General features: G+C 52.3%; 1 protein-coding gene across 2 annotated transcripts; it reads right to left on the reverse strand.

The window, feature by feature from the left end:
• Nucleotides 1-1,501: 1,501 nt before the first annotated feature.
• Nucleotides 1,502-10,152, reverse strand: LOC108644489 (F-box/WD repeat-containing protein 7). 2 transcript variants are annotated; one of them, XM_031900372.1, is made up of 2 exons: nucleotides 9,728-10,152; nucleotides 1,502-3,081 (listed from the first exon to the last, which is right to left on the reverse strand). In XM_031900372.1, exons 1-2 carry the CDS (start codon nucleotides 9,914-9,916, stop codon nucleotides 1,891-1,893), a joined length of 1,380 nt encoding a protein of 459 aa, XP_031756232.1. In that variant the 5' UTR covers nucleotides 9,917-10,152; the 3' UTR covers nucleotides 1,502-1,890. The 2 variants fall into 2 exon arrangements, with proteins under 2 accessions (XP_031756232.1, XP_017945065.2); XM_018089576.2 differs by lacking the exon at nucleotides 9,728-10,152 and having other exon boundaries at nucleotides 1,876-3,494.
• Nucleotides 10,153-12,855: the final 2,703 nt, after the last annotated feature.

Consider the following 12,855-nt stretch of genomic DNA (forward strand, 5'->3'; position numbering starts at 1 on the left):
CCCCAGCCCAATAAATAGTGACTGTCTGTGGCACCTTACAGCCCCCCCGGCATTCCCAGTACCCAGAGGCACAAACAGCCCCCCCCCAGCCCAATAAATAGTGACTGTCTGTGGCACCTTACAGCCCCCCCGGCATTCCCAGTACCCAGAGGCACAAACAGCCCCCCAGCCCAATAAATAGTGACTGTCTGTGGCACCTTACAGCCCCCCCGGCATTCCCAGTACCCAGAGGCACAAACAGCCCCCCCAGCCCAATAAATAGTGACTGTCTGTGGCACCTTACAGCCCCCCTGGCATTCCCAGTACCCAGAGGCACAAACAGACCCCCCAGCCCAATAAATAGTGACTGTCTGTGGCACCTTACAGCCCCCCTGGCATTCCCAGTACCCAGAGGCACAAACAGCCCCCCCAGCCCAATAAATAGTGACTGTCTGTGGCACCTTACAGCCCCCTGGCATTCCCAGTACCCAGAGGCACAAACAGCCCCCCCCCAGCCAATAAATAGTGACTGTCTGTGGCACCTTACAGCCCCCCTGGCATTCCCAGTACCCAGAGGCACAAACAGCCCCCCCAGCCCAATAAATAGTGACTGTCTGTGGCACCTTACAGCCCCCCCGGCATTCCCAGTACCCAGAGGCACAAACAGCCCCCCCAGCCCAATAAATAGTGACTGTCTGTGGCACCTTACAGCCCCCCCGGCATTCCCAGTACCCAGAGGCACAAACAGCCCCCCCAGCCCAATAAATAGTGACTGTCTGTGGCACCTTACAGCCCCCCTGGCATTCCCAGTACCCAGAGGCACAAACAGACCCCCCAGCCCAATAAATAGTGACTGTCTGTGGCACCTTACAGCCCCCCTGGCATTCCCAGTACCCAGAGGCACAAACAGCCCCCCCCAGCCCAATAAATAGTGACTGTCTGTGGCACCTTACAGCCCCCCTGGCATTCCCAGTACCCAGAGGCACAAACAGCCCCCCCCCAGCCCAATAAATAGTGACTGTCTGTGGCACCTTACAGCCCCCCTGGCATTCCCAGTACCCAGAGGCACAAACAGCCCCCCCAGCCCAATAAATAGTGACTGTCTGTGGCACCTTACAGCCCCCCTGGCATTCCCAGTACCCAGAGGCACAAATAGCCCCCCCAGCCCAATAAATAGTGACTGTCTGTGGCACCTTACAGCCCCCCTGGCATTCCCAGTACCCAGAGGCACAAACAGCCCCCCCCCAGCCCAATAAATAGTGACTGTCTGTGGCACTGTATAGCGTAGGGATTTAGTGCTGCCCTGTGCTTTGGTTGCCAGCAGGGGGCAGCACAATTAGAAGATAAGCAGCCTGTTATGACCCAGTGGAAATGGAGGAAGGGAAGGGTTAGGGCTGGAGAATAAAGGTCCCAGGAGGGAGGCACAAAAAGGCGTGACATGGGGCACTACGAAGGAAGGGGAATGGGGCAATTACCGAACTAGGGTCCCTGGAGATTGTGTTCATAACAAATAGAAAGGGACCCCTAGCACTGCATAACTGCCCCTTAATCCTAACAGACTAGCCTGTTTTAGCAGGGTTTGGGGGCCCAGGGCCCGGAGCGGGTTGGCTGCCTGGTATCAGTTGTATAGATATGGGCCCCAAAAATCTCTGATAGTTACTCTATAAAACTGGAGTTATTTCTGGCGCAATGGGCATATAGGAAGGGGCAGCTGTGGGACTTGTGTATGGGCATCGCCGATGGGCCTATCTGACCAAGATCTGGCCTAACATTGGGAGACCAGTGTATGAACAGAGAACAGTATAAGGCCACCTTAACTGTACTGTAAGGGGATCATAGGAAGGGGCAGTTGTAGGACGTAGTTGGCCAGCCTGAATATATTGTGTTGGCCCAGGTGCCGGCACACAGAACTTAGGAGGGGATCACCCAGCTTAGAACACTGAACGGATTTTTTTTTTTTGCCCGTTCCTTCACATCAAAGTCCAGAACCAGCACCTTGTGTGGCCAATATGCCAGTGCTCCCCATTTCGATGCAACCGAAAAGACTAACTTTGTGTTAGAGACGAGTAAATGAGGAGCAAGAGTTTCTTCTCTCTTAGGAACAAACAGATTCTGCAGAAATTGCCCCGTTCTCCAGTCCCACAATGTGACCCTCCCAGTGCCAGTCCTGCCTATGAGGAAATCCCCCCGGAGAGCTAAGTCATGGGCATATGGGTCGAATCCATCGGGATCCTGCAGGAGATTCAAGCGCTGCCCTGTTTCGACGTTCCATATTTCAGCAGCGCGGCCGCTATTTACCACTCCCAGAATGCTGTTCTTCAGAGTCATCAAAGTCGTGTAGGGCTCATTCCCAGTTATTGTGCGAGTGCGCTCTAATGTCGCCCCGTCCCAAACGCCTATGGTTCTGCCCGGGCATAGAAGGCTGACTATGTGCTTCCCATCAAACTGTACAAATGTAATGAATGCACCGGAGTGCAGACAAACAGAGCGCAGACAGGTTTCTGTCTCAGGGTCCCACATTTTCACTATATGGCACAAATCTTCACTCACCAACCTTCGGCCATTATACCAAACCCACATGACAGAAGCTTCGTGCCCCAATAGGGTGTGTAAGCACTGTCCTGCCTCAATGTCCCAAACCCGGATGGTGCGATCTGAAGAACAACTCGCTGCTCTTTGCTCATGGAGATGCACATTGTGTATGTGAGAAGTATGGCCGCCCAGCGTGTGGATACATTCCCCGCTCTCTGCATTCCATACTTTTACTGTACCATCCTCATATCCACTAACAATCATGTGATCTCTCATTTGCACTGCTGTGACACTAGCTCTGTCTCCCACAAGGGTCCTTGGACACTCGCCTGTAACTGCCGACCAGACCTTTATTATTTCATAATGTATTGTACAAACCAATTCCTTCCCATTAAACCCCACACGGTGTAGGTCGAGATAATCCCTAAGTAAATCCAGTGTGATTGTTCTGAATCTCCCTCGGTGCCAGTTGGTATCGACCCTGAGCTGATTGGTGTAAGTGCTTTTCCATGGGCGGGGCCTAGAGCCTGTAGCTGTGCTTATGTGCAGCGGCTCCTCAATCCCATCAGCCTTGCACTTTCCCTGCCACAGGCCTTCATCCTCAGCCAACTCTCTCCAGCGCTGGCAAGTCTGCGCCACCTGCAGGATATCCTTGGCATCAAGGTACGAGAGGATGCGCAATGCCAACTCATCAGGTAACCAGGAGGTACAGTCCTGGGGCTCCCCGGCTTCCATTCTGCTCTGCCTGGCACAACCCATAGTGCTTCCGGCTCACTGCCGCTCTGGGGCAATTTTAGTGCTGCTGAAAGGACGGTTGGTGCCCACGGTGATGTGATTTTACCGCTGAGCTTGTTAAATAAAGGCCCCTCAGTGTCCGACAAAAGAAATGCCAATAACAAGCTCCAAACAGAAAGTTGCCCAGGAATGGAGGCTGCTGGGAGGATACACAGGAAGTTGCCCAGGAATGGAGGCTGCTGGGAGGATACACAGGAAGTTGCCCAGGAATGGAGGCTGCTGGGAGGATACACAGAAAGTTGCCCAGGAATGGAGGCTGCTGGGAGGATACACAGGAAGTTGCTCAGGAATGGAGGCTGCTGGGAGGATACACAGAAAGTTGCCCAGGAATGGAGGCTGCTGGGAGGATACACAGGAAGTTGCTCAGGAATGGAGGCTGCTGGGAGGATACACAGAAAGTTGCCCAGGAATGGAGGCTGCTGGGAGGATACACAGAAAGTTGCCCAGGAATGGAGGCTGCTGGGAGGATACACAGAAAGTTGCCCAGGAATGGAGGCTGCTGGGAGGATAAACTAGTGGTTCCCCGGGATGAGAGCAAGTTTGAAGAAACTGAGAAACAAATTGAGAAAGAGATCAGTAGACTAACCCCACCCAGAAAGTTCCTCTGCAGCAGAGGCTGCTGGGAGAATAAACACAGGAAGTTGCCCAGGAATGGAGGCTGCTGGGAGGATAAACACAGGAAGTTGCCCAGGAATGGAGGCTGCTGGGAGGATAAACACAGGAAGTTGCCCAGGAATGGAGGCTGCTGGGAGAATAAACACAGGAAGTTGCCCAGGAATGGAGGCTGCTGGGAGGATAAACACAGGAAGTTGCCCAGGAATGGAGGCTGCTGGGAGGATAAACACAGGAAGTTGCCCAGGAATGGAGGCTGCTGGGAGAATAAACACAGGAAGTTGCCCAGGAATGGAGGCTGCTGGGAGGATAAACACAGGAAGTTGCCCAGGAATGGAGGCTGCTGGGAGAATAAACACAGGAAGGAGACATCGGGTTAATGTTGGTTCCAGCCTGGGGTCTGACAGGAGGACACACTGATATAAACACCGGACTGGGAAATGCTGAATTTGCAGACAGTCCCTAACTCTGCAGCTGTGTCCCCGCCCACTGCCTGTGAAGCCGGTAACGCCCCTTCCCTGCCGTTTCTTTCCCGGCCAACCCCAAGGAAGGGGCAGATGTGGGACAGGGGGGGCAGCTACCGAGAAGGGGCAAATGTGGGATGCAGGGGGGGGTATTTGTACTGTAGGGTATTAGGAAGGGGCAGTTAAGTTACTGGAGGGTTAAATCTTTTGAGGGGAGCCCATTGTTTCCAGGCTTACTCAGTGCTGATTGGTGGGGGGGATTTCTGTGAGGGGGGGGAATGAGAGCCTATGGGGATGAGTGGATGCGCCCCAATTCTGTGCATATACAGTAGCCGGGAATCCTGCCAACTCCCTGAGAGGCATCGGCTGCACTGTCTGTTCTACCCGCCGGCCCTGAGCATAGGGACTGTCATTCCCCCTTCCCAGGCACCATCCTGCCTGACTGGCCCACAGCCCCTCCCACACACAGCCCCTCCCACACAGCCCCTCCCACACACAGCCCCTCCCACACACATCCCACAGCCCCTCCCACACACATCCCACAGCCCCTCCCACACACAGCCCACAGCCCCTCCCACACACAGCCCACAGCCCCTCCCACACACAGCCCACAGCCCCTCCCACACAGCCCCTCCCACACACAGCCCACAGCCCCTCCCGCACACACATCCCTCCCACACACATCCCACAGCCCCTCCCACACACATCCCACAGCCCCTCCCACACACAGCCCACAGCCCCTCCCACACACATCCCACAGCCCCTCCCACACACAGCCCCTCCCACACACATCCCACAGCCCCTCCCACACACAGCCCCTCCCACACACAGCCCCTCCCACACACAGCCCACTGCCCCTCCCACACACAGCCCCTCCCACACACAGCCCCTCCCACACACATCCCACAGCCCCTCCCACACACAGCCCACAGCCCCTCATAAAGTACAGACTTTGCTGTAACAAAGAATCAGCCCCTGAATTCCCTCCCTCCCTCCCTCCCTTACTTGCTCCTTTGCCCTGTATTTTTCCCGACATTCCCCAGTTTCAGGAGATTACAGATACTATTAATAAGAATATTACAAACAGGCTCTTAGGAAGCAGTGGGAAAGGATACAGGGAAAGTACGGGGTTCCCGCGCAGGGAATGTGTAGTTACAGAAACAGCAAATAATGACACAGTTTTACCCCAATCAGAGCCTGCTGCAGGCCAGCAGTCACATGGGGCTACCCAGTAGCCAATCACAGCGCTTATTTGGCACGCCTGAACTTATTTCATGCTTGCGCGGCCCCCAACACTTTGTAAATCTGAGCTCACAAGAAAGAAAGCTTGGGGGTCCCTGGTCTAAACTAGGACTTGTTGATGCTTCTTGTTATGTATAAAGTATTCCCACTGCTTATGGCACATTATTCCCTCTTTATACAGCTGTGTGTCTTTATATGTCATTTTCAATGGTTTATAATCACATTTCTGGAATAATCAGTGTATATGTAGCCAACTGAATCACTATTGGAAGTACCGCCCCTTTAATATGATTGGCTTTGTTTCCTTTATACATACCTCCCAAATGTGCCAATTTTAACAGCTCAGGCCGCAGTCCCGGATTCTTACTGAAAAGTCCCTCATTTGCCTTTGATCTCCTGCGCTGAACTCTAAAAAGGATACAAAGTTTCTCAAACTTAATTAAATAAGTAGCTTTTGGCAGAGCCCAGAAAACTTTACAAGCAACTAATAAGCTAAATAGTTCTCTTGGGGGACACTCACAGCTTAAAGGGCAATTTAGCCTGTGACTAAGTGCCCCTGGGGGCACCAAACCCATAAAGCTATTCCTTGTGATTACTTTGAATAATGTAAAAGAAACTAGAGTTTATGTTAATCTAACAGCTGCTTATAGTTCTCTACTCATTGGGGTCCCCAGGAATGGAGGATTCTGGGAAATAAATACAGGGAGTTTAAAGGGGATACAAACCCAGCCATAACGCTGCCCCACTGCCCCCCATAGTGTTGCTATAGAAGCTGCCAGAAGACATATTTATTGATGCAAGAAAATTCACCAATGAGAATTCTGCTGAGCAAAAACATCATTATAAATGCAGAAGAACTGACCAATTCATTTCAATGCTGCCAATGCGGGCCCTAGGGAGCTGGGAAAGTTTTATTGGGCAATATTGCTTTAAGAATACAACCCTGATGTTGCTGGACTACAGCTCCCAGCATGCCTCACCCTTCATTATATGTTACATTAGTGCAGTCCAACTTCTGTGGTACCAAGGGCCTGAATTTTTCTGGCCTACGTGGGGGAGGGCCGATAATGGAAGCCAGTTTTGACCACTCCCCTTTTTAACCACACCCACTTCAAACCTCACCTATGTTGTCACAAGATTTTTAGACCATACCCACACTAATGGTGGCACCACAGGAAAATCCCAAATGGTTGGTGTAGGGATATCCCCCTTCATTCATATGTGAAAGAATTATATTGTCATATTAAGACACACCCTTAAATCCATATGGCTCCTCCTCCCCTGTGGAAAGCACAGCAACACCCAGTACATAATTACACACCTTATGGCACACACAGGCAGCATAGGGCAGGCAGAGTATGGCACACACAGGCAGCATAGGGCAGGCAGAGTATGGCACACACAGGCAGCATAGGGCAGGCAGAGTATGGCACACACAGGCAGCATAGGGCAGGCAGAGTATGGCACACACAGGCAGGGTAGGGCAGGCAGAGTATGGCACACACAGGCAGCATAGGGCAGGCAGAGTATGGCACACACAGGCAGGGTAGGGCAGGCAGAGTATGGCACACACAGGCAGCATAGGGCAGGGAGAGTATGGCACACACAGGCAGCATACGGCAGGCAGAGTATGGCACACACAGGCAGCATAGGGCAGGCAGAGTATGGCACACACAGGAAGCATAGGGCAGGCAGAGTATGGCACACACAGGCAGGGTAGGGCAGGCAGAGTATGGCACACACAGGCAGCATAGGGCAGGCAGAGTATGGCACACACAGGCAGCGTAGGGCAGGCAGAGTATGGCACACACAGGCAGCATAGGGCAGGCAGAGTATGGCACACACAGGCAGCATAGGGCAGGCAAAGTATGGCACACACAGGCAGCATAGGGCAGGCAGAGTATGGCACACACAGGCAGCATAGGGCAGGCAGTATATACAGTGACACAATGCTGGCACTGCTCCTACAGTCTGTTGGAGGTGTGAACAATGCAGGGATTAAAAGGTGAAACAGTACAGGGGATTACATGTTTACACAATACAGGGGGATTACAGCCTGAATCTAAGAGGCCAGTTAATCTCAGTACTGATACCATTTAAAGCTTACACAAAGGTAAGACACCAAAGCAGCCAGACAGGTGGGGGGCCACACAGAGGGGAGCTGCGGTCCACCAGTTGGACAGCACTGTGTCTGCAATTTAATTAAAGTTGGTTGAGAATTCTACTGCTTCATTATCTATTTTACACAGGGACCAAGTTTTACCTGCAACTTGCTTCCTTTTAAGGTTAAAACTCCCAAAATATTGCTCTATTTATAATGGGTGAGTGCAGAGGGGCTCTTTAATCTGTCCATATGGATTTTGTGGTCATAGCCTCATTGCATCCCCGCCTAATGGTTTAATAGGTATCGGTGAGCAAAACTTTCCCTTTTTTGCTATATATATATATATATATATGGACAGAGAGCCGCACACATAAGGACTTGGTAGAAAAGTGAAAAAATTTATTGAAAAAGATATATATATATATATAATACTACAGTCCAAAGTAGATGCCGCACTCACAGGACTTAGTGCAAATAAAGAAATATTTATTTGATGGAAAACACATCAAAGTTTGACGTGTTCATCAAATAAATATTTCTTTATTTGCACTAAGTCCTGTGAGTGCGGCATCTACATTGGACTGTACTATTTCTATTATACTGCACCCAGGCACACTTGGACTTGGTTAAACGTGAGTGCCTACTTGCATGCATGTTCTATATATAATACTATATATAATACACCTGGCTGATTCCTGGCTTGCAGAGAAATGCAGACTGACAATCTGCCCCTAAAGCTGCTTCATGTGCCTGCACCCAGAGTCATGGTGTTGGCCCAGGTACAGGCACACAGAGCAGATTTTGCCACAGAACTGCATAGTCAGGAATCCACCGTGTGGCACCAGCCCAAGGAGGGAACCACCCTCCTTTTTTTTCTTGCCCGTTCCTTCACATCGAAGTCCAGAACCACCACCTTTGTCCAGTTTACAAACACATAGATATGCTTTGTGTTAAAGACGAGGAAATGAGGCTCACGGTCATCTTCTCTCTTAGTAACAAACAGATTCTGCAGAAACTGCCCCGTTCTCCAGTCCCACAATGTGACCCACCCAGTGCCAGACTTGCCTATGAGGAAATCCCCCCGGAGAGCTAAGCATTTGCTTTGGATGTTGAACCCATCGGGATCCTGCAGGAGATTCAAGCGCTGCCCTGTTTCGACGTTCCATATTTCAGCAGTGCCGTCAAAATTTACCACTCCCAGAATGCTGTTCTTCAGAGTCATACTAGCGTAGGGCTCATTCCCAGTTAATGTGTGAGTGCGCTTTAATGTCTCCCCGTCCCAAACGCCTATGGTTCTGTCCGGGTGCAGAAGGCTGACTATGTGCTTCCCATCAAACTGTAACATAGCGAGTGCACCGGTGTCCAGACAAACAGAGCGCAGACAGGTTTCTGTCTCAGGGTCCCACATTTTCACTATATGACTCAAATCTTCACTCAGCAACCTTCGGCCATTATACCAAACCCACGTGACATCATCTTCGTGCCCCAATAGGGTGTGTAAGCACTGTCCTGCCTCAATGTCCCAAACCCGAATGGTGCGATCGTAGGAACAACTCGCTGCTCTTTGCTCATGGAGATGCACATGGGGCACGCAATCAGTATGGCCGCCCAGCGTGTGTATACATGCCCCGCTCTCTGCATTCCATACTTTTACTGTACCATCGTTATATCCACTAACAATCATGTGATCTCTCATTTGCACTTCTGTGACATAAACAGTATCTATGTGTTCAACAAAGGTCCTTAGACACTCGCCTGTAACTGCCGACCAGACCTTTGTTATAAGACCATTTGATAAGACTAATTCCTTCCCATTCGACCCCACAAGGTTTGAGTTGGGTAAAGAAACAAGTGAATCCAGTGTGATTGTTTTGAATCTGCCTCGGCGCCAGTTGGTATCGACCCTGAGCTGATTGGTGTAAGCGCTTTTCCAGGGACCGGATCTAAACCCTTTAGCCCTGCTCCTTGTTACCTGCAGCGGCTCCTCAATCCCATCAGCCTTGCACTTTCCCTGCCACAGGCCTTCATCCTCAGCCAACTCTCTCCAGCGCTGGCAAGTCTGCGCCACCTGCATGATATCCTTGGCATCAAGGTACGAGAGGATGCGCAATGCCAACTCATCAGGTAACCAGGAGGTACAGTCCTGGGGCTCCCCGGCTTCCATTCTGCTCTGCCTGGCACAACCCATAGTGCTTCCGGCTCACTGCCGCTCTGGGGCAATTTTAGTGCTGCTGAAAGGACGGTTGGTGCCCACGGTGATGTGATTTTACCGCTGAGCTTGTTAAATAAAGGCCCCTCAGTGTCCGACAAAAGAAATGCCAATAACAAGCTCCAAACAGAAAGTTACCCAGGAATGGAGGCTGCTGGGAGGATACACAGAAAGTTGCCCAGGAATGGAGGCTGCTGGGAGGATAAACACAGGAAGTTGCCCAGGAATGGAGGCTGCTGGGAGGACACACAGGAAGTTGCTCAGGAATGGAGGCTGCTGGGAGGATAAACACAGGAAGTTGCCCAGGAATGGAGGCTGCTGGGAGGACACACAGGAAGTTGCTCAGGAATGGAGGCTGCTGGGAGGATAAACACAGGAAGTTGCCCAGGAATGGAGGCTGCTGGGAGGATAAACACAGGAAGTTGCCCAGGAATGGAGGCTGCTGGGAGGATAAACACAGGAAGTTGCCCAGGAATGGAGGCTGCTGGGAGGATAAACACAGGAAGTTGCCCAGGAATGGAGGCTGCTGGGAGGATAAACACAGGAAGTTGCCCAGGAATGGAGGCTGCTGGGAGGATAAACACAGGAAGTTGCCCAGGAATGGAGGCTGCTGGGAGGATAAACACAGGAAGTTGCCCAGGAATGGAGGCTGCTGGGAGGACACACAGGAAGTTGCCCAGGAATGGAGGCTGCTGGGAGGATAAACTAAGGAAGTTGCCCAGGAATGGAGGCTGCTGGGAGGATAAACACAGGAAGTTGCCCAGGAATGGAGGCTGCTGGGAGGATAAACACAGGAGGTTGCCCAGGAATGGAGGCTGCTGGGAGGATAAACACAGGAAGTTGCCCAGGAATGGAGGCTGCTGGGAGGATAAACACAGGAAGTTGCCCAGGAATGGAGGCTGCTGGGAGGACACACAGGAAGTTGCCCAGGAATGGAGGCTGCTGGGAGGACACACAGGAAGTTGCCCAGGAATGGAGGCTGCTGGGAGGATAAACACAGGAAGTTGCCCAGGAATGGAGGCTGCTGGGAGGACACACAGGAAGTTGCCCAGGAATGGAGGCTGCTGGGAGGATAAACACAGGAAGTTGCCCAGGAATGGAGGGTGCTGGGAGGATACACTGAAAGTTGCCCAGGAATGGAGGCTGCTGGGAGGATACACAGGAAGTTACCCAGGAATGGAGGGTGCTGGGAGGATACACTGAAAGTTACCCAGGAATGGAGGCTGCTGGGAGGACACACAGGAAGTTGCCCAGGAATGGAGGGTGCTGGGAGGATACACTGAAAGTTGCCCAGGAATGGAGGCTGCTGGGAGGATACACAGGAAGTTACCCAGGAATGGAGGCTGCTGGGAGGACAAACTAGTGGTTCCCCGGGATGAGAGCAAGTTTGAAGAAACTGAGAAACAAATTGAGAAAGAGATCAGTAGACTAACCCCACCCAGAAAGTTCCTCTGCAGCGGAGGCTGCTGGGAGAATAAACACAGGAAGTTGCCCAGGAATGGAGGCTGCTGGGAGAATAAACACAGGAAGTTGCCCAGGAATGGAGGCTGCTGGGAGAATAAACACAGGAAGGAGACATCGGGTTAATGTTGGTTCCAGCCTGGGGTCTGACAGGAGGACGCACTGATATAAACACCGGACTGGGAAATGCTGAATTTGCAGACAGTCCCTAACTCTGCAGCTGTGTCCCCGCCCACTGCCTGTGAAGCCGGTAACGCCCCTTCCCTGCCGTTTCTTTCCCGGCCAACCCCAAGGAAGGGGCAGATGTGGGACAGGGGGGGCAGCTACCGAGAAGGGGCAAATGTGGGATGCAGGGGGGTATTTGTACTGTAGGGTATTAGGAAGGGGCAGTTAAGTTACTGGAGGGTTAAATCTTTTGAGGGGAGCCCATTGTTTCCAGGCTTACTCAGTGCTGATTGGTGGGGGGGATTCCTGTGAGGGGGGGGGGGGAATGAGAGCCTATGGGGATGAGTGGATGCGCCCCAATTCTGTGCATATACAGTAGCCGGGAATCCTGCCAACTCCCTTCTACCCGCCGGCCCTGAGCATAGGGACTGTCATTCCCCCTTCCCAGGCACCATCCTGCCTGACTGGCCCACAGCCCCTCCCACACACAGCCCACAGCCCCTCCCACACACAGCCCACAGCCCCTCCCACACACAGCCCCTCCCACACACAGCCCACAGCCCCTCCCACACACACCCCACAGCCCCTCCCACACACAGCCCCTCCCACACACAGCCCACAGCCCCTCCCACACACAGCCCCTCCCACACACAGCCCCTCCCACACACAGCCCACAGCCCCTCCCACACACAGCCCACAGCCCCTCCCCCACACAGCCTCTCCCACACACAGCCCACAGCCCCTCCCACACACATCCCACAGCCCCTCCCACACACAGCCCCTCCCACACACAGCCCACAGCCCCTCCCACACACAGCCCACAGGCCCTCCGACACACAACCCACAGCCCCTCCCACACATCCCACAGCCCCTCCCACATGCAAGAATCAGCCCCCTGAATTACCTCCCTCCCTCGTTTGCCTTGTACTTTTCCCTACATTTCCCAGTTTAGTTTGATTCAAATAATATCTTAAAAAAGCAGTAATTTTACTAACAGATCCAACTTGTAGGAAGACTAGGGAAACAGAGACCTTAGAAATGGCAAATAATCCCAAAAGGAAGGTATCGGGGGGTATACTCTCTGTATGTGGGTGCAAGGCATTCTGGGACAGATCCTTCCCTATTGATAAGTCTCCGGTACTGACAGAGAGGGACTGACCCGACTTCACATCGTTGGGGAAAAGAAGTGAGGTGGGTGTTCCATCGGGGCACAGGGCAAGCGGATTGGTCTAAACTATGACTCGTTAATGTCTCTCGTTAGGTATAATCTGTTATATAACCGTGTGTCTCTG

The sequence above is a fragment of the Xenopus tropicalis genome, chromosome 4 (genome assembly GCF_000004195.4).
Source record: "Xenopus tropicalis strain Nigerian chromosome 4, UCB_Xtro_10.0, whole genome shotgun sequence".
NCBI lineage: Eukaryota > Metazoa > Chordata > Amphibia > Anura > Pipidae > Xenopus > Xenopus tropicalis.